Consider the following 22,743-nt stretch of genomic DNA (forward strand, 5'->3'; position numbering starts at 1 on the left):
TTTGTTGTCAAGTATTTTGCTGAAGACATTCTATTGCAAGCTGTAGGTAGTAAGCTGTTATGTATGTATCACAAGCTGTATCTGTGAAAAGAGAGAGTGCTTGGTCACCCCAGCACAGCAGCCCTTGAAAGCCTCACTGCCTGCTGGTGCTCTTTATTCAAAAAGCTATTTTCCTTAAATTTTTTTTTCTCTTTTTCCTTCTTTACAATATATTGCAGAAGCTTATGGGAGCCCTACTTCTACAATAATGTCATCAAAAAATATGTTTTTAATAGAAATGTAGCTGAAATGTTGGAGAGATGGCCAAAACTCACAAAGTTCCACTGCCCCATGCTTTTAAGGATGATTTTCTACTAGGACGTGTTTGGCTGAAAGATTTTAACCTACTCTAATGCAGAGTAAGATCAACATTAAAATACAGTAGAAGCATTGTGAAAATGTCAGTCTTCACTAAGCCCAAAGGACCTCAGGATAATCCTGATTGCTGAGTTTCTTTGGAGCTTTACATGAGAATTTGGATAGGAACTAAGCTGATGTTATAACATTCCTATTTTTGCAAATGCTGATTTGTTAATGTGAATTGCGGTGTTTATTTTATTGCATATGTACTCAGAGATTTTGCAGTTGGCTAAGTCAGAACTAAATTGGGTCAGATTAAACAAGTAAAAAGAAAGTTAGAAACAACAATTTTGTTGAACAGCTGTGCTTCAAGTCAGTTGTACCTGTTCAGTTTCCAAGCTGGTAAACACTGGAGAATCTTTCCTGTGGCCCTGGCTGCTGAGACTCTGGTGGCTGGCAGCTGCTGTAGGGTGTAAATCTTTAGTAGCTGAAAAAGTCATTTGCAGTTTAAGAAAATAGAGATCTCTGTGGTCTTTCCTTCGTCTGTATTGTAAAGCTAGACAGACGAAAGTGACAAGAAAAGATTAAATGGATGAAAGGCTAAGATTTCCCAAAAGTACAGTGTCAAAAGTTCGTGCAAGGGTCTAAAGGGTGTATCTATGGACAAAGACTGTTGTGCTTCATAATGAAAAAGAAAAATTGCTGCATCTCCACTGGTTTAGATTCAGAGATCAATTTAATTCTATTGCTCTATGCTGTTCCCATAAGGAAGTGAGAAAATCTGTACCTGCAGCAAATCTTCCAAGTTTTCTACTTTCTGCTAAGTGTCTTTGTAGGGGTGTAACTGTATCCAGACAGTTGGGCTTTTAATTGCATAAAACTAGCAGTGCCTTTTCTTTTGGTAAAGACAAACAAGCTCACACTTAACTGAATTAATTTCTGTGGTAAAACATGTGGGCACAGCCTGGCTGTCAGCAGCATTGAGGAGGTGTTGTATGCTTGTCTGAGTTCACATTCACTTGTGGAGCATCTTTTGCATTGTGAGTGACATCCCTCACTCATGATGTTTATTTATTGCTCAGATTTTTGAGCAAAAGAATATTCAAGTCCCACAGTGGGCATAAGGTCCCTTGCACACTGGAGCACCAGAAGGAAGGGGGGACTGTGGGGATGGATGAGAACTATGCCCATGATCAGAGGGCAGGAGCACCTCTTCTGTGAAGACAGATTGAGAGTTGGTGTTGTGCAGCCTGGAGAAGAGAAGGCCCCAGAGAGATCTTATTGCAGGCTTCTAGTACTTAAAGGGGTCTTATAAGAAGGCTGGAGCAGGATGTTCTACCAAGGCCTGTAGAGATGGGACAAAAGGAAATGGCTTTGAACTGGAAGAGGGTAGATTTAGATTATATATAAGGAAGAAATTTTTTATGCTGAGGGTGGTGAGGCACTGCAGCAGGTTGCCCAGAGAAGTTCTGGATGCTCTGTCATGGGAAATGTTCAAGGCCAGGTTGGTTGGAGCCCTGAGAAGCCTCATCCAGTGAAAGGTGTCCGAGCCTAGGGCAGGGTGGTTGGACTAGATGATTTTTAAACATCACTTCCAACCCAAGCCGTTCTGTGATTCTATGAATTCCTGTGTGTTTGGTTGTGAGGTGTCATACAGCACCTCCCTGGCTTCCTGTCTTTTGGGAAGTTTTATCCTCTTTCAGTAGACATTTAGCTCCTTAGTTATTAGCCTGCACCTCTGCCAGAGAACTAATATGCCTGGTACTGAGAGCAAGCCCTTCTGGCCCTGGGAGCTGCCCAGAGGGAACGGCCCCTGTTCTGAGCTCCATGAATGTTTAATTTATGGAAGAGACACAGCCTTAGAGTATGTCTGTGCTAGGCAGGTAAACATCATCTCAAGGCCAGACTGAGCTCAGCACAGCTTTCCTCAGTGCAGGCTGCATGAAGCTCCACTGGGATCTTCTTCCCAGGCACACTGGTCTGTACTTCTGACCAGGTTAGCAGTGTACTTCTGTTCATTGTTTCCTCCATTTCTATACCTTTCTGTGCCAGAGTGGATGCATTGCGAAAAGCTGGGATGAGAGTGTGGCACTGTGTGCTGTGTCTGGGGGCCTGCAGAGCCTGATTTGTTTTCACTCTAGCTTGGACAGAAGATTAAGGCTGAGTTGCTGGCTTTCTTTGCTGTTGTGTGGCTTGATGGGGACAAGTTTGTTAGAGCAGTGCTGTTCATTTTCTAGGGCAGGATTTTAGAATTGCCTGCACTTTTCCGCTTTGTTCTGCTGCAGTTGAAGGAAGTGGTGGGTTATTGTCAGTAGAATTAGGCCAACACTGAAGACTTTCGGAAACCCTGTTTTGAGAAGCTGTGTAGGTCCTGAAGACAACAGTAACCATAATTACTATGTTTTTATATACCACAGAGCTGTCTGTCTAAGAAGCATTCATGGATCTTTGAGGCCCAGTGGGGTAAATGTGTCTGTTCATTATGTCTTGTGCCGTGTGTAGGGTACAGAAATACAGGTAAATATATCAACAGCAAGTCTAATAGCTTGTAGTTACATTAAAATACAAATCCCAAAAAGTACTTGATTGAAGACTTTCAGGTTGGGTCCAGCAGCCAGCTTATTTTCCAGCCTAACGGGCCCTGACACTGAGGTACCACATGATCTGGGTTGAGTCTCTTTAAAACAAGATCAGTGTAGAAATTTTAGAACTTTGGCATCAGGGCTGAGGAATGGCTTAGCCTGTGCTCAGTGAGATTTTGCCTGGGACTGCTTTCCCTGGCTGAGGCTTCGAGGGCTGCCTGTGCAGTGGATGGAGGGATGGAGATGGGTTGAGTCAGGGACTCTGATCCCACCTGGCTGTCAGCTGCAGGCTTACCCTCACTGCTGACATCCTCCTGGATTATCTTCAGCCATTGCAAATTATGATTCAGGTGTGTTAGAGCTGCCTGCTGACAGCAAGCCTAACTCACAAGCAGATCCACTATCAGCTCACTTCTTATTTTTCCCTGATATGAGTGTGGTGTGTGATAGGTGTCCTTAATTGGGGAATGACACAATGAGGTCTCCCACTGGAAGATGGCTTTCATGGCTCACTGTGATTGAACGTGGCTGTGCCTCCAGCAGTTCTGCAGTAGCACTTCCCTCTTCCACTTGCTAAAGCCACTCAGGGATGCTGCTTTGCTCACATCACTTCCTCTTGCCTCCCAACTCAGCTAATCTGCTGGTTTTGCTCTGGGCAGGGAGCGGTGTTCCAAGGGTGAGTAATGCATCCCTTGTGTTTTCTTCAAGCCTGCCAGCTTCTGCTTCTCAGCTATGGCGTTTGTGGGAAGGGGAGGCAGGGAGAGGCTGGCTGCTGCTGAAGTATTAGCTGCACACCTAGGTTTTGAGTCAGTGCTTCCTTTGTCTGTTCATACCAGATGTGCACATCACTGTCAAGAGCAGGCAAGGAGACAATTTACCCAGTCTCTGCTGCGACTGTTGGTGTTCAGGAGTCGTGACTGTCCAGTTGTAACGCTATTAATAAACCACGCAGTCATTAGGTGGGAGCTCTGGTAAGCGTTTGGAGGGCGTGCGGCTCTAACACTTCCCCACGTGTCCTTCCCCACAGCCGACAATGCCAGCCGCCCTTCCCGCCGGCGCAGCAGCAGCACAGCCCCATGTCCTCGCAGGCCACCGCTGGCCCCCTGCTCCCAGGCCCCTTGGCCCCGCTGCCGGCCCCTGCGGCTGCCCAGAGCCCGACGCTGCCGGGCCAGCAGCTGACACCCGACGCCTTTGCCATCGTGGAGCGGGCGCAGCAGATGGTAGAGATGCTCTCCGAGGAGAACCACGTGCTGCGGCAGGAGCTGGAGGGCTACTACGAGAAGGCAGACAAGCTGCAGAAGGTAGGTGTGGAGATTGGGGTGGAGCCTGTGTCTTTGGGCAGCTGTTCTCCATAGTTCTGTCACTGCAGTGGAGGTGCACCACTGGCCGTTTCTAATCACTGCCTCTCCACGGTGGTCTCACAGAAGGCTCTGCTGCCTTTAGGACAGGGAGCCCATCAGATATCTCTCAAGTGGATATTTTCCCCTTCCATACTTCCATGCTGACCTCACTGGAGCCTTCCCTGGAAGTCTCCCATGGGCAATATGTTTCCGGTGTACCTGGGTCCTGCACCATCTGCACAGGGGTTAGAGATGCAGGTGAGAATGATATGAAGAGCAAGTCCACATTGGTCTCAAGCAGTCTTGTCCACCACAATAAGCTCATGTAGTGCTCCACACTCTTTGGAAGGGTAACAGCCGCCAGTGGAGTTGTCCCTTGTTTGGAAATATATTACCTGGGTTGTCTTAGAGGCTTTCAGTTACTGCTCTTTGAGTTTCTAAGCACTGATGTTAGACATCCATTTGATAATGTTGGTTCTAAAAGCATTACATCCTTATCTGAAAGAGCCATTTGGTAAAGATTTTGCTCAAAATCCATTTTTCTAAGAGATCATGCATCCTCTTTTCTGTAATATGCAGGTTTTTAGGTGGAGAAGGGTAATGTCTTGTGCACTGCCTGGGGTGGGATGAAGAGTTGTATCAAAGTAGAAGTTGCTTAAAACTGTGGCTCACTGAAGGCAAAGCAGAGATGCTCCCCACATCTGCTGGTTTTGGGTGCCAAGGGCTTGGACCAAATAATTTATTTAGGACCCTGCACTACTGTTTCATTTATGTCTTCCCACCACTTAGACACAAATGATCTTAGACTGCAGGTCTTTTCTCTCTGAATTTAGGAATCTGTATGGGAGCTCTATTTTTTTCTATGCTTTGTGGATCAGGATGTTCTTGAAGACAGCCTTCACAGAAGAAGCAGCAGATCTGAGAGACCATGTCCCAGCCTCAGCTTTGGGAGAAATATGTGACAATCTGTTCAAACAGATCAGAAAAAAACCCAGATGTTTTGTAGCTGCTTTCTCTTCTGTCTCCTCCTCTGCAACAAGATGAGTTGAGTTTATTCACAGTTTCCTAAACTTAGTTAAAAAAATTTCGCTTCAACATTAACTATCTGTGAAGAAATCTGCAAAAACTGTAATACCGACTTCCCTGTGGCCTTTTTGGGCAAAAAGAAATATTCCAGCTATTAATTTTACAAAAGCTGTGTTGTTCAGTAAAAGATATTTAAGTGTAATGCCCTATAAATATTTTGGTTTTTTTCACTCTGGGAAATGGCTCTCTCTTTATCTTGGATGCCCTGCAAGTCTATTGCATCAGACACCAACAGAAAGGTATTCAAGCATGGGCTGAAGTCTCACTTCAGTCAATAAAGTGTGGACTTGAGTCCCATTGACTTTGGGGGAATGTAAGCGGAATATTAAAGTGAAACAATACTCAAGTGCATTCTTTCTTCAGGAAACCAAATCTCTAACACATGGTATCCCTCCCATGCTGTTTTTGCTTGTGTTTGAACACAAGGTCAGAGCAGGTCTTCCTTGGTTCCCACAAACATTGCCTCTGAAAATGTGATTGAGTAAAACTATGTACTTTGGATGTGAAAACTCTTCCCGCTTGTTGCAAGTGGAAAGGTCAGGAAGGAGTACTTCTTATTTGTGGGTAACAATTTTATTCTAGGTAGGACTGCCTTCCCATCACATTTATTTGTTAAATAGAAGTTAGAGAAAGTCAGCCTGACTTATAGGACTCCCTGGGCATTTGTACAAATGTACAGACAAGATCAGTTTTGAGTGTTGTCACATTCTCAGTTGTGTGTGAACAAACTTTTTTATAGAGAGTTACAAGGTGATGATGAATCTCTGTGCTGTTTGATGAGTTGCCTCTTTTTCTTACCTAAAAAGAGTTAGAAGAAGAATTACGTGCATTTAATTTTGAACTTCTTGCCTGATTTTCCCTTTTCTGGGTGGTGTTACCTTGCTAAGTTTAATTGCCAGACTGGGCTGGCTCTTCCCCATGCCACATGTGTGGGTTGTTTGAGTGGGTTGGCTCCAGGAGCTACCAGGCAGAGAAAAAGCTGAATTGTTTTTTTTTCTCCTCCATGGAAGAAGGAGAAGGAAATCCCAGAGCTGCTGAGAAACGCCAACACAATTTATGGCTGTTCTTCTGCTCTCCTTTAATTTTGTTAAGTGCTGATGGAGCACTTGCTACAGCAAGTTTTTGCCTCCAGGGCTGCAGGCTGTGTGGTGATGTGTTTTGGGAAATACCAGCATATAGAGGGCCAAGCAGAATCCTTGTAGTAACCAGCAGCATTGAGCCAGATTGTTAGCCTGTGGAAACCCACTTTTGTGCTAGCAAATCTGCTTTGCTGTGGTAGGAGCTCTCTGGAGAAAGCATCTTCTCCTGCAGAGAGTGGCTTACCAGCTCCCTGAACAATTCTTGAGTGAACCAAATTAAAGCCCCCTGCTAAGGGCATTGTTCAAATGCCTGACAGGCTTGGGGCATTGACCACCTCTCTAGGAAACCTGCTCCAAGGTTTGACCACCCACTCAGTAAAGAAACACTTTCTAGTCTGAATGTCTAGTCTGAATCTCCCCACTTGTTTCAGCTTTAGTGCTTATGAACAAGCTGGAATTAGAAACTGGGGAATGTAATCTGGTTTCCCCATCATGGCTCTGCCAGCCTTTCCTTGGTGTGTGGTTTGGAGGTGCTGCCTGCCTGTGGGCTGTATCTTGACGGAGTGACTCCAGTATTGTGGGAAGTGCAGGTCCAGGCTGCTAGAGCCTGGCCATGGGTTCCTACACATACAGTGAAGTGACAGCTCCAGCATCCCTGGAGCTTTCATTCTCCAAGTGCTACAACTGGAAGATCATGCCTGAAGCTTACTGAGGGGTACGTAACTCTTCAACAGGTGGAGGTGAGCTTACACCCTGGCTTCAAAAGTCATGAATCTGTCCCACCCATGACACAAGAGGCCAAAAATGTGCCAGATTTAGAAAGGTGTATGGGAGGTTGTATATGTCTTTTGGTTTTCCACTCTGTCTCCACAAACAAAAGGGCCAGGCTTGTAGGAACAGATACCCACATCAGTGTTCACCATCTCTGCAGCTATGGTTTTACCAAAGCTGTATCACTTAACATGACATTATTTTATTTAAAAGACTTGGATGGATTGAGCTGAACAGCAAAATTCTACCCCAGACTATTCTTCTGTCAGTCTGTTGGGCTAAGGTCTTAACATGTGAGTTCACCACTAAGGAGTTCCTCTGCATGCCCTGCCTGCAGTTTGCCAGAGTTCAAGGAGATGAAGTTAAGAAGATTGAAAACCCAGAACAATTGATTCTCTCTGTTATAGAGAGTCTCTCTTGTATAAAGCAGTCTTCAGTCAAGGATGGAATGGATCACAATAGTTTAAAAGTGACATGAAGCCAGAGCTGAGTCTAAAATACTTGTGGTGGTGCTCAGAGATAAGTTTTGGATCAGGGACCTGTTGAGTAATAAATGTTGTCTCTCCTACACCCTTTCTGGGAGAGTATACAGCCCACACAAGTACACCATTTCCTGTTTTTCTCCTCTTGGATGGCATTAAAGCAGTCACCATGGTCATGGACTAAAGGCAACCAAGCACTTCCATCAAGTCTAGCCCACCTCAAGCTTTTTTGGGAGCTGCCAGTGGGGTGTCTTGGGGCATTGTGACATGGTGAGCTGCCCCACAGGGTGTTTACAGGGATTCCCACTGCGGGAGCCACCAGCATTGCTGGAGCTTCATGCCATCCTCTGCCAGGAAGATTGGTCATTGCAGAGTTGGTGACTGGCAAGACACTGGACATGAGCATTGCCCTGACCCCTTGTGTCTTATTGGAATGTGCTGGGCAAACACTGGGATGGGACACATTCCTGCAGGGCTTTAACAGGAACTCTCTCTCCTTTCAGTTTGAAATAGAGATTCAGAGGATTTCAGAAGCTTATGAGGGTTTGGTCAAGACCACCACTAAGAGGGAATCTCTGGACAAAGCAATGAGAAACAAACTTGAAGGAGAAATTAGGAGACTTCATGACTTCAACAGGGATCTCCGTGGTATGTTACAGTTGCTTGTGGCTTTTTCCCCCCCTCCATTGATGGGAGGTTGACATGGTGTTTCACTTACAAGCTCCAAAGCAGCAGGCTTTAGAGGAGTGGCTTCATACAATATTTAGAAACACATCATGAGAAATAAGGCCCTGCTCATTGGCATTAGACAAAACTGCTGTCAACTCCCTGGTGGCAAATTGTAAGAATCGGCTGCAGATGGTGCCTTTGTGTTCAGTACTTGAAAATATGGATTTGACAGCAAGGCCAGGAGTCACAGTATCCTGTCCACTCCTGAAGGGCTGAAGAACAAATTGTAATGTAGAACAATGCTGCACTACCCATAAATCCCCAAGGTCAGTGCCTTCACAGACCATTAGCGAGTATCAAAGAGTATCTCTTTTAAAAAACTTTAAATTGAGGGTGTATCCTTTTGAGAAGGGAAATGGAGGATATGTTGGATAACAAGTGCTCATCCAGGTTCTGAGGGGGGGTACTTTGGTACTCACTGCTCATGCAAGCTGACTTAAAATTTTGCAGTGGTGGGTCACATGGTCTTTCTGAAGGGAGGAAGTCTATGAAGGCAGGACCTTCCCAAGGAAAGTAATCCTTGGCTGCAGAAAATGCCTTCTTTCCCAGGGCATCCCCAAGGATTGGTGTCTCTGGGCTGGGGGCTGCCTTTCCCTAGGATGTCTTGCTGCACCCAGGGGCAGCTCTTCACTGCAGGAAAGCAGCCATCTCCTTGCAAAGCTGGGTAATTCAGATTGCAGATGCCTTGTGCATTTTGAGTAGTGTGAGAGATGATTGCCTGGGCATGTCAGCTGTGAATGGCAGAGACTTCCCTCCCAGTTTCTGTGAATCTGAATAACACAGCTTCATGGAAGAGGTCAAAGGCTTCATCTTTTATGTATGTGTCAGCCTCCATTTTAATATCCTCCTTCAGAGAGTCTATTTATACTGCTCTGCTGGCATGCATCTTATTTTCTTGGTTGGCCTACAATTTTATATACATATATTTATACTTGAAGTATTTCCTGTTTTTTGCAGAACGACTGGAGACAGCCAATAGGCAGCTGGCCAGCAGAGACTTTGATGGGCACGAGGATAAGGCAACAGAGGGCCTTTATGCCACTCAGAGTGAGTACTGTACTTATCTGTTTGAATGATGCAGAGATATGTGTATATATATATATATATGTATATATATATATATATATATACATGGACACATATATACATGGTGGAGTGGAGGTGAATACTTTGCTTTTAATTGTTATCCTGCTTGTGGCTTGGTGTTACTCAGCTGATTCATCATGTACTCGTGTTTAAACTGCAGGCTGGATTGTTTAGGATAGGGTTTTTTCTCTCTGAGCACCAACCAAGCAGTGGGAGTTAATGGCAACACAACTTAGCTTGTTTTTGATAAATATTTATCTGAAATTGTGAAGTGTTGCTTGTAGAGATAATCTCTAGAGATGTATGCTTTTTAGAGAAGCCAGATTTGTCTCTTTGCTGGGAAAAGCTCAGAATGAGCTCTGCTGACTAGTTTGTCAGTGCCGTGATTTGACTAACAGCAGACAGAACAGAGTTCAGCCATGCTTTTTACAAAGGACTGAAGTGACAAAGACTTTACAGCTTCTGTTGCTGTGGAAGCATCCATTCCCAGTACATGGTAAGCTCCCATAATGACTGGCTATAGTGCTGCTGTTTTTCTTGCCATGCACCGATGTGTTTGTGACCGTCTAACTTGAGCAGCTGGATGCTGTGTGGCAGTGTGTGTCTTCTTTTGTATCCTAAGCACCTTCAGCATGCTTCCAGAATGGCTTGGCCACCTGGAAGCTGTGCAGTATCTTGAGAGCTTAAATCCCAGTGAAGCTCATTGCTGTGTACAGCTTACTCTTCTCTTTTATTGCACAAGAGCTTCCTTGGAAAATGAGCTGCAACTGCAGAGGAGAACCATCCACCTCCATTAGCACTGAAGAGTTTGCTACTACTCAGTATGTCTCACTACCAGCCCTGTAATGTCCAGCTGCTGCTCCAAATGCTGGAGAGCCTTCTCCTGGCTCCCACCAGCAGCAATGATGCCAGCATGGCTGATTGTTTGGTACATATGTGCACAAACCAGAAAAGAATCCAGTGATCTTTTCCATGATGTGTTTCCATGACACTTTGCCATATTAGCAAATGACATAAGGTATGTAGATACTACTGCAAATACAATGGGATGATCTCTTAAGGAAATGGCATTGATGTATAAATCTTCTTGTCCTCAGGAAGAGTTCAAATGGGATAAGCTGCTCAGTGAAAATTGGAGGCTGGGATCTGCTCTCTGTGTAGAGACAGCCTTGCAGTGTTGCTATATGCTGTTAGCTACAAGGAGGAGTTAAATCCCCAGGATGGACTCAAATTGAGTTCTTTTCCAGTACATAAACATGCTCTGTGTTTCTGCTGATAAATATCTAGCAGTGAAACGTTGCTGAGGTTGCACTGTGCACTCAGCGTATTGCTGCAATCAATTCACAGCTTACAAACAAATATAGCTTTTCAAATTCTATCACATAAGAAGGTCTGCATGCTTGGAGTGTGTCCTGGCTGGGCCAGAGAGCTAAATGTTACTAATGCAATGCAGAGTGCTTCCAAGAATAGAAAAATGGGCACATGTAAAGCAGGTCCTCTTCAGTCATGTTCTTTGGGCTGTTGGGACATGCACAGCACTGACCTCGATGTCAGGGTGTCTGCTTAAAGCACTCTTCTCAGAGTCCATAAAAGGGTCTGCTTGGAAATCCTCTGTTGCTGACTGCATTTATACACTGATGTTTGTGTATTTCTGAGTCTCCCACAGGGGCAGACTGTCACTGAGGTTTGGTTGTACCTCACTTCTGACCTGGGGTTTTTGCAAGCACAGTTTGTACCTTCCTCATGTCTTTTAATAGGATGCACAGGCAGAAAACTGCGAAGAAGGAAACTGAGTTTTAGCTGCTTTATATACACTGAGATTGAAATAGTCATTTTTAGAAGAGGAGAAAAAACTTCGTTATGAAAGTGATGTTCTGATTCTTTCGTAAGGGTGGCAGGTTATTAAATAAATGCAGATTAGCAAATGCAAATCTTAATTTTCATATTAGGAAAGCAAAAGCAGATTTCTGGTCCCTATATTTGTGGAAGACAGCCGGGAAACATGACCCAGGTTGTATAAGAAGACTCCAACATCAGCAACTTTCCTAAAAGTTGTCATTTTTAAGCCACTCTGGTGATGAGCTGAAGAGAGAAGGCTAAGATTCTTGAAGTTGGTAATACTGCATACCAATTTTTCTATGGTGAAACTCCAGTTATGGGAAAAACTCCCTGAAAAATCTGGCAAGGCAGGATGTTCAAGGATCATTTCTCAGCTCCTCACAGAGCTTTCCATTAGCAGTGCAACAGTGCAGAGCAGTCATGTGCTCTGAGATGAAGACTGCAGGTGACAAAAAAATTCTTATTCTTTGCAATAATAATAGACAAAGCCAGGCCACATGCCTCTAAGTATTGAGTGCCAGGCATTTGTGCCTAGGAGAAATGCTATTGCTCTGTCAGGGGCTGGAAAATACGCACATCATATTAGTTTCAAGATAATTGTGTGACGTTATTAGTTTCAAGGTAATTGTGTGATGTTTTGTCAGGGAAAAGGGTTTTTTGAAGGAAAGCCATGGAGCAGCAGCTGATGAAGGCATATGGGTCCATATAGGCAAGAGAGGAGACGTTTAGGAGGAGGTTAGGAGAGGCTGGGGAAAGGAAGAGGCAGGAAGACTGAGGATGGTTTCAAGGGCATGGGGCTGAGAGAAAGCTTACAAAATCGTATATTGGGAAAAATATGTTTTGGTGGAGTGTGAGAATTTTGTGTGTTTTGGGGGTTTCTGAACTGTGGGAACACTGTTTTTTCAGGTGTCTGAGACAGATTGAGGTTTGTGCCAATCTGCATGGCTCTGCATCTGTTACTGGGGATGTGTGGACAGTTTTAGCAGTTTGTTGATAGAGCCTTACACTTTGTGGGAGTGTTCAGTTCATGTGCCATGAACTTGTGCATATATCTCTGTCCCAAATATCCCAGGCAAAGAAATGTTCCCATTGCCAGACCGGAAATAATCAGGAAATAATCTGCATTGCTGCTCCAGGCCTCCCTTGGCCCAGCTTTGTCAGCATCAAACCACAGCTGCAGAGGACTGAGTGAGGCTTGGGCAGATGGACAGATGGACAGTAGCTCTATGCTCTTCTGGAGGGAAACCTCAATGTCTGGGCCTGGCAACTTGGCCCTATTTAGTGTGCAGAGAATTTAGTAAAGCTGTGGAAAACCTTCTCCTGTTTGGCTGCTTGGTGTAAATACTGATTCATTTATTTTGCTTGTTATTATGGGGTGCATACCAGCTGCTGAAAGGTCTTTGGAGCAGGCAACAAGGTCCTGTCCTCATTTCGGATTCCTTCTGACAGTCGGTCTGGGGAGACTGAGAGCATGAATGCCCATCCTGCTCTTGATCCCCTGTCTCACATCCATGGCTGTTCAGGAAGGTTGGGCCACTGGAGCTGGTGGGACACAGCTTGATCCAGGTGGGCAGAAGAGGTGACTCTTGTGCCCCATCCTACTGCATCAGCTGGCTGGAGGGTGGCAGCAGCTGCCATGTGACCAGGGAGGGCAGATGGCAGAGGTCCTCCTCACACCTGCCATGTCAGGAGCTGCAAGACTGACGAGAGGCAAAAGAAGTCCCTCAGGTTTCACTGAGGAAATGCCTGGTTGCTGGAAAGCATCTGTGGAATTAACAGCTGTGAGTGAAGAGTAACCATTGGGAAATGAAAACCTGCATAAGAGAAATTATTGGAAGTGCTATAAGGTATGTGGTATGGGAGCCACTCTTGTTTGCAGGAAATCTCCTGCAACCAGATTAGTCTCTGGCTGCCGTAATTTGATATATTTTCTTCTGCCAGCAGTGGTCATTTTGTAGTAGCAAGGACTGTCTGTAAAATATGTCCATATTGCCACTCTGTAACATCAGAACAAGGCAAAAATCAGGTTGGGATGTACTGAGATAGATAATGATTGGTATATTTGACCAATCATTAAATTGGTCAAATAAGTTGATTCTCAGATGTAATGTGTGCTAAGGTAGTAGTCACATGTGAGTTACACTAAATCTGTATCATCTCATGCCTGTATCTTTTTGTCTAAAATTTTCATTTCAAAGCAGGTTCAAGACTTGTCTATTTTAGATCCACTTGCCCAGCCTGACTAGTCAGAAAGCCTGTTTGAGAAGTACTGAAGCAGTCTCCTTGCTTTATTCCCTTTCTTCCACTCAGCCAGAGTATAGGTGTAATATCAACAGTGTGTGCAGTGTGTGCAACAGTCAGAGGCAGTCTGTAGAAAACTGTGAGATTCCAACTGTGAGCTGCAACAGTGAAGCCTTTTGGGAACTGTTCTGTAATGGAGTGTGGCAGTGACCCACTAGAACATAGAAATAGTTACTAACTCAAGTCATTTGGTTAAAAAAGGTGTATGCAAGGGTAATGTAGTAAAACCGTTTTTAGACTTTCAGGTACTTTGTTTGCACTTGAAGAGAACTAAAGGTATGTTCCACTAAGTCCTCCTTCACTAAAAGTTATTGCAAGTAGAGTACTTATAAAATGTACCTCTGGGATTTTACAGGATGAAACTGACATAGAGAGGTATTGAGAGACGTTCAGGAATTTTTTCTTGCCACCTTTCAAGTGATTATTTTGTGAATTTGTGTATAATTTGTCTTCCTTTGGTAGGATAGAAAGCACAGTGCAACAGGGTAGGCTGAGTGCTTCAGGTTCCATGAATGGAAGTTGAAAATGAAGATCTCAAGTCCTGTTTTGCTGTGTTACCCACATGTGTAATGTGAAACACGAGTTTCAAATCCAGAGCAGAGTGTGTGTGGTCCCAGCATGAGGTGGTGGAGTGGAGGACTGAAATAGCATTCATCTTCCAGCTTCCTCACCCTCTAATGACATTAGCTCCCTGATAGTTTTCCCAGATTTACACTTTTCTGCAATAGGTTTTAATGTTCCTTCTGCCTAATCTGATTGAAGTAAATATTTTTGCATTGGAGGAAGAGATCTGCATGGCTAATATAAAATCCCTGGCTAACAAGGGAAGAAGAAGGCTACCATCACACCAAGATGGCTCATGGTGGCAGTCAGTGGTGTGGTGTCCACAGCACTCACTGGGCCTTGCTTGTGGGCTTTGCAGTGACCAGCATGATGGTGTTGCTACCAGGATTTTTTATGAGGTGTTGAGTTCCTCCTTTTAGGATAAATGAGAACATAGCTGGGTGGGTTTGGGCTCACTTCATCCACTTTTGCCTTGTTCCACATGGCTCAGCGTGTGTACATCTCGCCTCGCTGCAGGCACCTGCTGATTGTGCATGAATTAAACCTGTTCTCATCCCACCTGACCATCTGCTGGGGGTAGTTCAGGTCTGAAATGGAATGGCTTTGGCTGTGTAAAGATTTCTGACCCTGCTTGGGGGAAAGTGAATGGTTGGGCTTCCAGCTTGAGTGGTCACATTTGGATGGCATATTTGGGGCAGATTTCCCATGTTTCAGTGTTTTTGAAGCAACTTTTCACTTCAGTTAAAAAATAATAAATTATGTAATGCTATGTTTTAAAAATCAAAAATCAAAACAACGTTTAATTGATGCCAAATAAATTTTTGGAGGAAATTTTCCTTCCTGGAGGCTTTCCAAATATCTATTTTTGTTGTCATTCAGAACGAAGGCCAGACATTGAAATTTCAGATGTCACTGAATGAAACCTTGATCCTCTGCTCACTCCAGTCATTAACTATTTGTGTTCTGACATCAGGGATCCAGTAATTGTCCTGTGACACTTGTGTTCCCAGAAATGGCTTCTCAGCACTGTTAGGCAGAAGCAGAAGGAGCCAAGCATTTCCCCAGGCAGCTTGCCAGCAAAGTCAGTGGTGGGCCTGCAGTTTGTTGCTGAAGACAAAGATGTGAGCGGAGCTGACTGAATTTAGCCAGTTGTTTATTTTTTTTAATGTTATTTTAAATCTTACCCAAAAAAGGGATGATTTTTCAGCACAGAGGCTGTCTACGTGCTTTAGTCTCGCTTGTGATGTTTAACAGAAGGGGAGCACTGGTCACTGGATCCTTTAGTCCTGCAGGTCTGGAAGGTCACCCAGGGTGCCCATAGGCCTGAAGTGGTCCCATAGCCTCCCTTTTCTCTTCATGGTCAGAGAAAGCGTGTACAGAAGCCTCCTATCATATTTTTCATTACTGTTTCCCCCTCTTTCCATTTTTGGGCTGTCCAGCACAGATTTGTGTTTACTATTTGGCTTCTTCAGATTTTCTGTATATCACGATCTCCATCCTTGCAAATAAAAAGCACGAGGCACAGCACAGCCCACCCCATTGGGCTGAGGTTTCTTGTCCATTACAGAAGGCAGCAGCATTAAAGCTGGCAGCTATAAGCAGCTCTTGAGGTAGGGTGTTGTGTAAAAAAGGAGTAGTTGGTGCAAGCCAAAATTTTGCTGGGGGATGTGCTAGCAGTTCAGCAGAATGGAAGGCTGTGAGGCAGTGCTGGGGAATACAGATACAAGCTCTGCTAGTGCAGATGCAGCCCAAGCTGCCACTCGTCTCTGCTGCTGGTGTAAGGCTGGGCACTGAGGGACTGAGCCCTGGCAGTAGAAGCTCCTTGCCCACTGTGTCTCAGCACTGTGTTGTAAAGGCTCTACTCACTGCTGCTTTCCATTAATTTTTGTTTTTCTAGGGGGGTGACAGCTTACCTCTGGTGTGTGGCCTGGGGCCTGTGAGCTGCCCTCATAGAGTGGCTCTTGTTCTTGTCTTTCTTTCAGACAAAGAGCACTTGAAGGAGAAGGAGAAGTTGGAGATGGAGCTGGCAGCTGTGCGTTCAGCCAATGAGGACCAGCGGAGGCACATAGAAATCCTTGACCAGGCCCTAAACAATGCACAAGCCAAGGTTATCAAGCTGGAAGAGGAGGTGAGGCATGGACAGCATTTCTGTGCTCTGAGGATAGACATGGATCATGGTTAGACCTTTCTCCATCCAAGCCCTGCTTCTCTCCTACCCACAGGATGCTAGGTCTTCCTGTTTCCCTTGCACTTGCCCTTTTATAGAGAAAGTGGGTGATTACACAATACTGAGTCAAACAAGCAAGCAGAGGTGACCATAGATGCGTCTAGAGCAAAGCCTTCAAAGTGTAACCAGAAGAAAATCAAATTCAACTCAGCTGGTGGCTGAGATAATGGTAGGATTTATCAGAAAAATGGAATAAAAAACTGACTACTCACTGGCCTGGGACTGTGATAGAGACTTGTGGTGTTAGTGCATCCCATTTCTCACCAAAGAATACCAGGGAGCTTTTGAGATGCACACAGCAGCACAGGGCTTGGTGGCTTCATATCTTAAAATATCTGGCCAGTCTGGCTGGAAGCAGACTGACTGACCAGGATTTCGAGCCACGGGAAGAGCACTTATCATACTGTGAGACCCAAGAAGTGCAAAACTCCCAAGAGGTCTTTAAGCAGTAACCATATAAGCCTGATAGTGGAAACAGGTATTCAGATAGGAAGAGAAATCCTAGGCACAGGGCTCCTTAAAATGACAAACAGAACAATACCTAGTAGTTAGAAGCTGAAACTAGACAAATTCAAAATGGAAACAATGCTTACTTTTAACTATGACTAGGAGTGACATTATCAGTTCTCCATTACTGGTGAAGAATCTTCCAACTTATTGTATTCCTTAAGGACATTCAAATCAGGAGATGTGGATCTAGTAACTATTTGAAAGTTTATGCATTCTAGCAGACCAGGACAAACGGTCAAAACAGGTCTTTTTGACCTTTTAGACCCCTAAAATCTCTGTCCCTGGGACCAACAGAGGGAGAATATTTTATGGAAATTAAAAGGAACATGATCTTTACTGCCTAAGTGGCCAGGTCATTAGTGATGGGAAGGCCATTGATGAACCTCTGCTCTAACAGATTTGGTGGAGGTTCAGGCTCTGGCACAGATCTTGGTCAGCTCTGTTCTCTTTCAGATCTTCATTTTCCACTTACTCCCTCAACAGGGCTGGCCAGGGGAGCAGAGGATGCAAAGGGTCTTATGGGGAGCAGAGAAAGCCTTTCCCAAATACCTGCAATTTAGTTAAGTGCCATTCACTGTCTTGGAAAGATGAAGGGTGAATTGACCTCTGTGGTTTTTGAATAGTTTTTATTGGCAATAAAATGACAATGACAGACTCCCTGTTAGGCTAACCAATGGTTATTTAGAGTCTGGAAGATTTAAAGTGCTGTATGTGAGTGCTGAAGGCACTGCTGGTTTGTACCTGACCACTGGTCCATTCTGACTCCCTGTTTAGAAACATTTTAAAAACTCCATTTCCTCAGATGGGTGCACCCAGCAGCAAGAAGAGGATCACATTAGGTTTAACTACTCCTTTGTTAGTTAGACTAAAGCCTGCTCACCATCTGGGTGTATTTGGGACAGTCCCTTTGGGGTAGCTGCAGGAGCCAGCATATCTTTAGTCTGTACATAATTCACTTGACACTCTTGGCTGAAAGGCAGCCCGAGGTTTTCTATTTACATTTCATTACAACAAGCTGAATAAAGGAATGTTTTAGGTGGCAATGCCTGCTTCTACACTCATGGCATCATGCAGGGGATGGGAAGAAAGAGTGTTTAGCTTGTGTCTGGTCCACAGACTGTCAGCGTGGTACTGGCAGGTAACATTGACTTGCTGAATAGAGACTAGTGAAGGCAGAAGCATATACAGTGATTTCCAGGCAGGTGGTTCAAGAACCTACCTTGTGCCTGCTGTGTTGTAGTAAATATGTTTGCAGCCTTAGAGCTCTAACAGCTTGGCACTAGTCAGGTTTTAGTCTAGTCATCCAACAGAAATGTGCCTCTCCTGGGTCCTGGATTGTGGAGTGGTTGAGCTGAGGAGAGGTTAGATGTTCCCCTCTAGGGAGCTCCTAACCTGTCCAGGGCATGGCAGATGTTCTGTAGGTGGTAAATTCCTGCCTGGGGCATTGTAGGTGTTACAGATGTGGTAATCTCCTGCTTTGGGCATGATAGATCCCAGAGGTGACACATATGAAAGTGATGCTGTGGTATTTGCCATAGTATATCAGAGTCCTCAGCCTGACAAACCCATATTGGTCTGGTACCTTTTAACTTCTTTTTTCATTCTAGGGGCAGCTCAAATGAATTTTAGCCCAGCTGCTGTGTTTCAGTTGTTCAAGGCAGTGTCAGGCAGCTTGGGTGAAGTGCAGTTCATCTGAGGCTGCCAGCATGTGCCGAAACTCCAGCACTCACTTTCCCTTTTGTCCCATTTCATGGCTGAATCAGAGCACCCTTTTCAACAGTCTCCAATGTTTCTGGATCTTAATTAGACACATGCAGAAGATAAGTTGCAGTGTTAAACCTTCATTTTAAACCAGGGATTTTTACTATAATTTGGACTATATTGAGGAAAACACAAATTCAGTCAAATCAAAATGACTGTTATTATTGTTAACAGAGCTCTAGCTCATGCGCTGCTTTGTAAATCTGCTCAGATTTCTTCCACCAGCATGTAATTAACAGCGTTTTAAATCAAGCCTTGAGAAATAAGCAGTAGCTACTAAGTTGAATTATCATAAGATAGTGTTCTATGTAAATCTGCATTATCCTGAGTGCCTGCTAGTAGAAGGATTTAATTCAAAATATGTAGGTAGTATTATCACCACATGTCATTTAGCAGACTGCTGCTGGAATCATGTGTCTGTTCCTTGCTTTGAACAGAAAACTTAATAATTGGATAGAGCTCAGAAAGCAGCTGTACAATTTATTTGGCGTTCAGAAACTGTTCTTTGCTGGGAAGAATTAAAGTGAAAAGTTGTCTGAGCTTTGATGAATGCACCTGGACATAAATCACTGAATGGGTAAGATTAGAAGGAATGACTGTGGGTCATCTGGTCCAGCCTCCCTGCTCAAGCAGGGTCATCCTAGAGCACATGCACAGGGTCACGTCCAAATGGTTCTTGATAATCTACAGTGAGGGAGACTCCACAACCTCTCTGGTCAATCTGTTCCAGTGCTCTGTCACCCACAGAGTAAAGAACCCTCAGCCCTTCTCTGCAGAGCTGCTTTCCAGCCCTGTACTGGAGTTTGGGGTTATTTCTCCCCAGGCGCAAGGCTCTGCATTTGCCCCTGTTGAATTTCAGTTCATTCCTCTCTGCCCCTCTCTCCAGCCTGTCGAGGTCCTTCTGGAGGGTTGTACAGCCCTCTGGGGTATCAGCAACTCCTCTCAGCTTTGTCTGCAGGGGACTTGCTGAGGAGGCATCTGCCCCTGCACTCAAGTCATTGATTAATAGGTTTAACAATACTGGGCCCAATATTGAACTTTGGGGGACACCACTAGTAACAAGCCTCCAGTCAGACCCTGTGCCACCCTCTGGGATCTACTGTTCAGTCAGTCCTCAGTCCTCCTCACTGTCCACTCATCCACGGTTCCTGAGTTTACCCATGAGGTTTTTGTGAGAGACAGTATAAAAAACCTTGCTGAAGTCAAAGTAGACAATATCTATCCAGGGATGGATGAAGAAGGGAGATGAAGCGTTGCTGTCAGAGAGATTAAACATTGCTATTTACCATAATAGGAAATAATGAGATGCAGTGTTTGGAGGCTGAAGCTGAGGAAATCAGGATGAAAATAGAGTTGAGAGTAATTAACACTGAAACAATCTACTTAGAGTGATAGTGGATTTTCCATCTCTTACGGTCTTTCATTCAAATCTCATATCTATTGAATTCAATTGTTCAAACTGGAGTTACATTACTAGCACAGATATTTTTCCAAGACCCACTGATCTTTACTCAGATTTATTTGCTTGGATATCCCCTTTTAGCCTTAGCTCTTCTTCATCTTTGTTTTCCTAATCCCCAGGACAAGGGCAGTGTTCAGACAAGTTTGCTGATCTAGTGAAGAAGTGAATTGTTTAATTAAATGCTTCTTGTTCTAGTAGATCACAGTTTGGAAACAGAACAAGAAGTAATTTGCTTAAATTGCATAAGAGAAAGCCAGATTAGGCATTAGGGTAAAAGTTTTCTGGCAGTAAAGGAAAATAAGCTGTGAAGTAGTTTGCAGGGATAGGCTGTGTAATTCCTACCCCTGGGTGATTTTGTAAACAGCTTATACAGATGTGTGCCAGGTTTTATGGAGATCCTACCATGCAGCAGGATGATGGATTGGTACCTCTCCAGTTGCCATCTAGTTTTGGGGTTTTTTGGAGTCCGTGTGTCTGTGAGGTGTTGGACCTTAATGTCACATCTCTGATTGTAGTCACCTCTCCCTTATGGATCCATGCTTCACTAGCAACCAAATTAATTTGAATTACAGTGTTTTATATTTTGTGGTTTAAATGCATTGGTGATTTTTTTTGTTGTTGTTGTTTATGAATCTACATGCAGAATAGAAAAGCCAGAATTGGCTTGAGAACCTTCCTATAAAGTTATGAATGTGAGAACTGTCTTGTTGCATATCTGCTGCAAATTTGTTTTTGAAGGCAGTGGGCATGTGAACATTGCCTCACGCACAAGGGCAGAGGTGTGTGAGTGTGAACCGTGGGGCCTAGAGGGCTGCTCCAAAGCCAAGTTGTGGCTGCTGTGATACAGATGGACCCTGCAGCATTTGGCAGGACATGGGAGAGCAGATGAGGTCTGCTGCCAAAGAGAGACCATGGGGGAGCTTCCTAACCCTTTCTGTCCATGCTGGTGTGACTGGAGGTGACAGAAATACCTTCCTACTGCCAAAATAGCACATTCAGTAAGAAGCCTCTGCTGTGTGGTGTTGCCAAGTCATGAGCTTCTAAGGAATGCAGTCTTCGTGCTGCTGCCAGAGCCTAGTGGGGATTATAATCTCATTAGTTTTCAGGGAAAGCCCAGGGAACTGTTAGCATTAGCCTAGATTGCAGCAGGGCTAAGGAAGTCACTCTGCCAGTTGTTGGTGCCAGGCATTAGGGAGGTTTGTTTAGACCAAGCTATGCTTTTGCTGTAAGCAAGCCTGTATTTCACTTCACCTGTAACACAGATGGATTTAGGGTGACAGAAGAGGAATTCATACCCCTTTTGGGGTATGCTGCTTGAGCAATCTCTGGCTGTAAAACTCTGCATTACAAAACCCGTGTGTCAAGTTCAGCCCTTCAGTAATTGCATTATGGACATAAAGAGGGCCTGACTTTAGCTGCCTGCACATCCCATCTACAGATCAGCATGGACAAGCCTGTGAGCAGAATGGAATAGGTGGAGCACTTCTGGTTGCTGGCACTCTGCTTGTTTCACCTGTGTAGAGCAAACCTGCAGGAGTGAAAAAGGAGCCCCTCTGTTTGGGTGCAGGTGGTGTGCCAAGTGTCAGCAGTCAATAAAACCCACGGGAATTCCTCTTAACTGGGTCTGTCCTGTGTGTTTGCCCAAAGAGTATCCACCCACATGACAGCTCTTGCTTAGAAATGGCCTGAGTGGGGTTGATGGTTAATAGATCCCCAGTGGGTGGAAGATCTGGGGCAGCATTCCTTCTGAAAAGGGTAGCTCTGCCCCAGCAGTGCCTGCTGTGCACATTCCCTGCCCATCAGGGAAAAGACAGAGACACTGTCCTTTCCCTAGAGAAAGTCTTGGAAGCAAATGGCCAAAGCCATGCTCAAGCTCAGTGCATGCCTGCGAGTGCACCGGGGGCGCGGGGTGGGGTACCGTGCCCTCCAGGCTGGTGACCCCCTGTGCCCCACAGCTGCGCAGGAAGCAGGCCTATGTGGAGAAGGTGGAGAAGCTGCAGCAGGCGCTGACACAGCTGCAGGCGGCCTGTGAGAAGAGGGAGCAGATGGAGCGGCGGCTGCGCACGCGCCTGGAGAGAGAGCTGGACTCGCTGAGGATGCAGCAGGTGAGGACAGGGTGATACGGGCAGGACCCCGGCACGGGGCCTTTGGTGTTGGTTTTAACAGAGATGGTCACTTGCAGCCCTGCCAGGTGACACCTTGCCTGTGGATTTGGGTTGCTGGGCTTTCCTCTTAAACCATTCATTTGGATAGGGTTGTGCATCATTGGAAGTGTTCAAGGTCATGTTGGCTGCGGCTTTGAGCTTATGAAGTTTTCCCTGTCCATGACAGGAGGGCTGGATTTAGATGATTTTTGAAGGTCCCTTCCAATCCAAATCACTCCATGATTCTTATTTCTGATCTTCAGCAGAGGATGGGGCTGCTCTGCTGTGGGGCTGTTGGATACAGTTGAGCCCTGCCTGCTGCTGGGCTGAGATGTCCTGGCTCCCCTGCCCAAGAGCAGGTAGGGCCAAATTTGCTTCCAGGTTTCTCTCTCTAGCAATGACAGATTGGGCAAAAACCAGCTTCACACAGAAAGAAGAGAG

The 22,743-nt window shown here is 45.0% G+C and overlaps 1 protein-coding gene across 1 annotated transcript in view; it reads left to right on the forward strand.

Annotated features, from left to right (window-relative positions):
* Positions 1-22,743, forward strand: part of AMOTL1 (angiomotin like 1) — a 54,990-nt gene that overhangs the window by 20,812 nt on the left and 11,435 nt on the right. Inside the window, exons 4-8 of the mRNA XM_066341335.1 lie at positions 3,949-4,222; positions 8,183-8,327; positions 9,366-9,455; positions 16,181-16,326; positions 22,114-22,263. Coding sequence (XP_066197432.1) covers positions 3,949-4,222; positions 8,183-8,327; positions 9,366-9,455; positions 16,181-16,326; positions 22,114-22,263 — 805 coding nt within the window. The remainder of the gene's footprint in view (positions 1-3,948; positions 4,223-8,182; positions 8,328-9,365; positions 9,456-16,180; positions 16,327-22,113; positions 22,264-22,743) is intronic.

Source organism: Sylvia atricapilla, chromosome 2, assembly GCF_009819655.1.
Source record: "Sylvia atricapilla isolate bSylAtr1 chromosome 2, bSylAtr1.pri, whole genome shotgun sequence".
In the NCBI taxonomy this organism is placed as follows: domain Eukaryota; kingdom Metazoa; phylum Chordata; class Aves; order Passeriformes; family Sylviidae; genus Sylvia; species Sylvia atricapilla.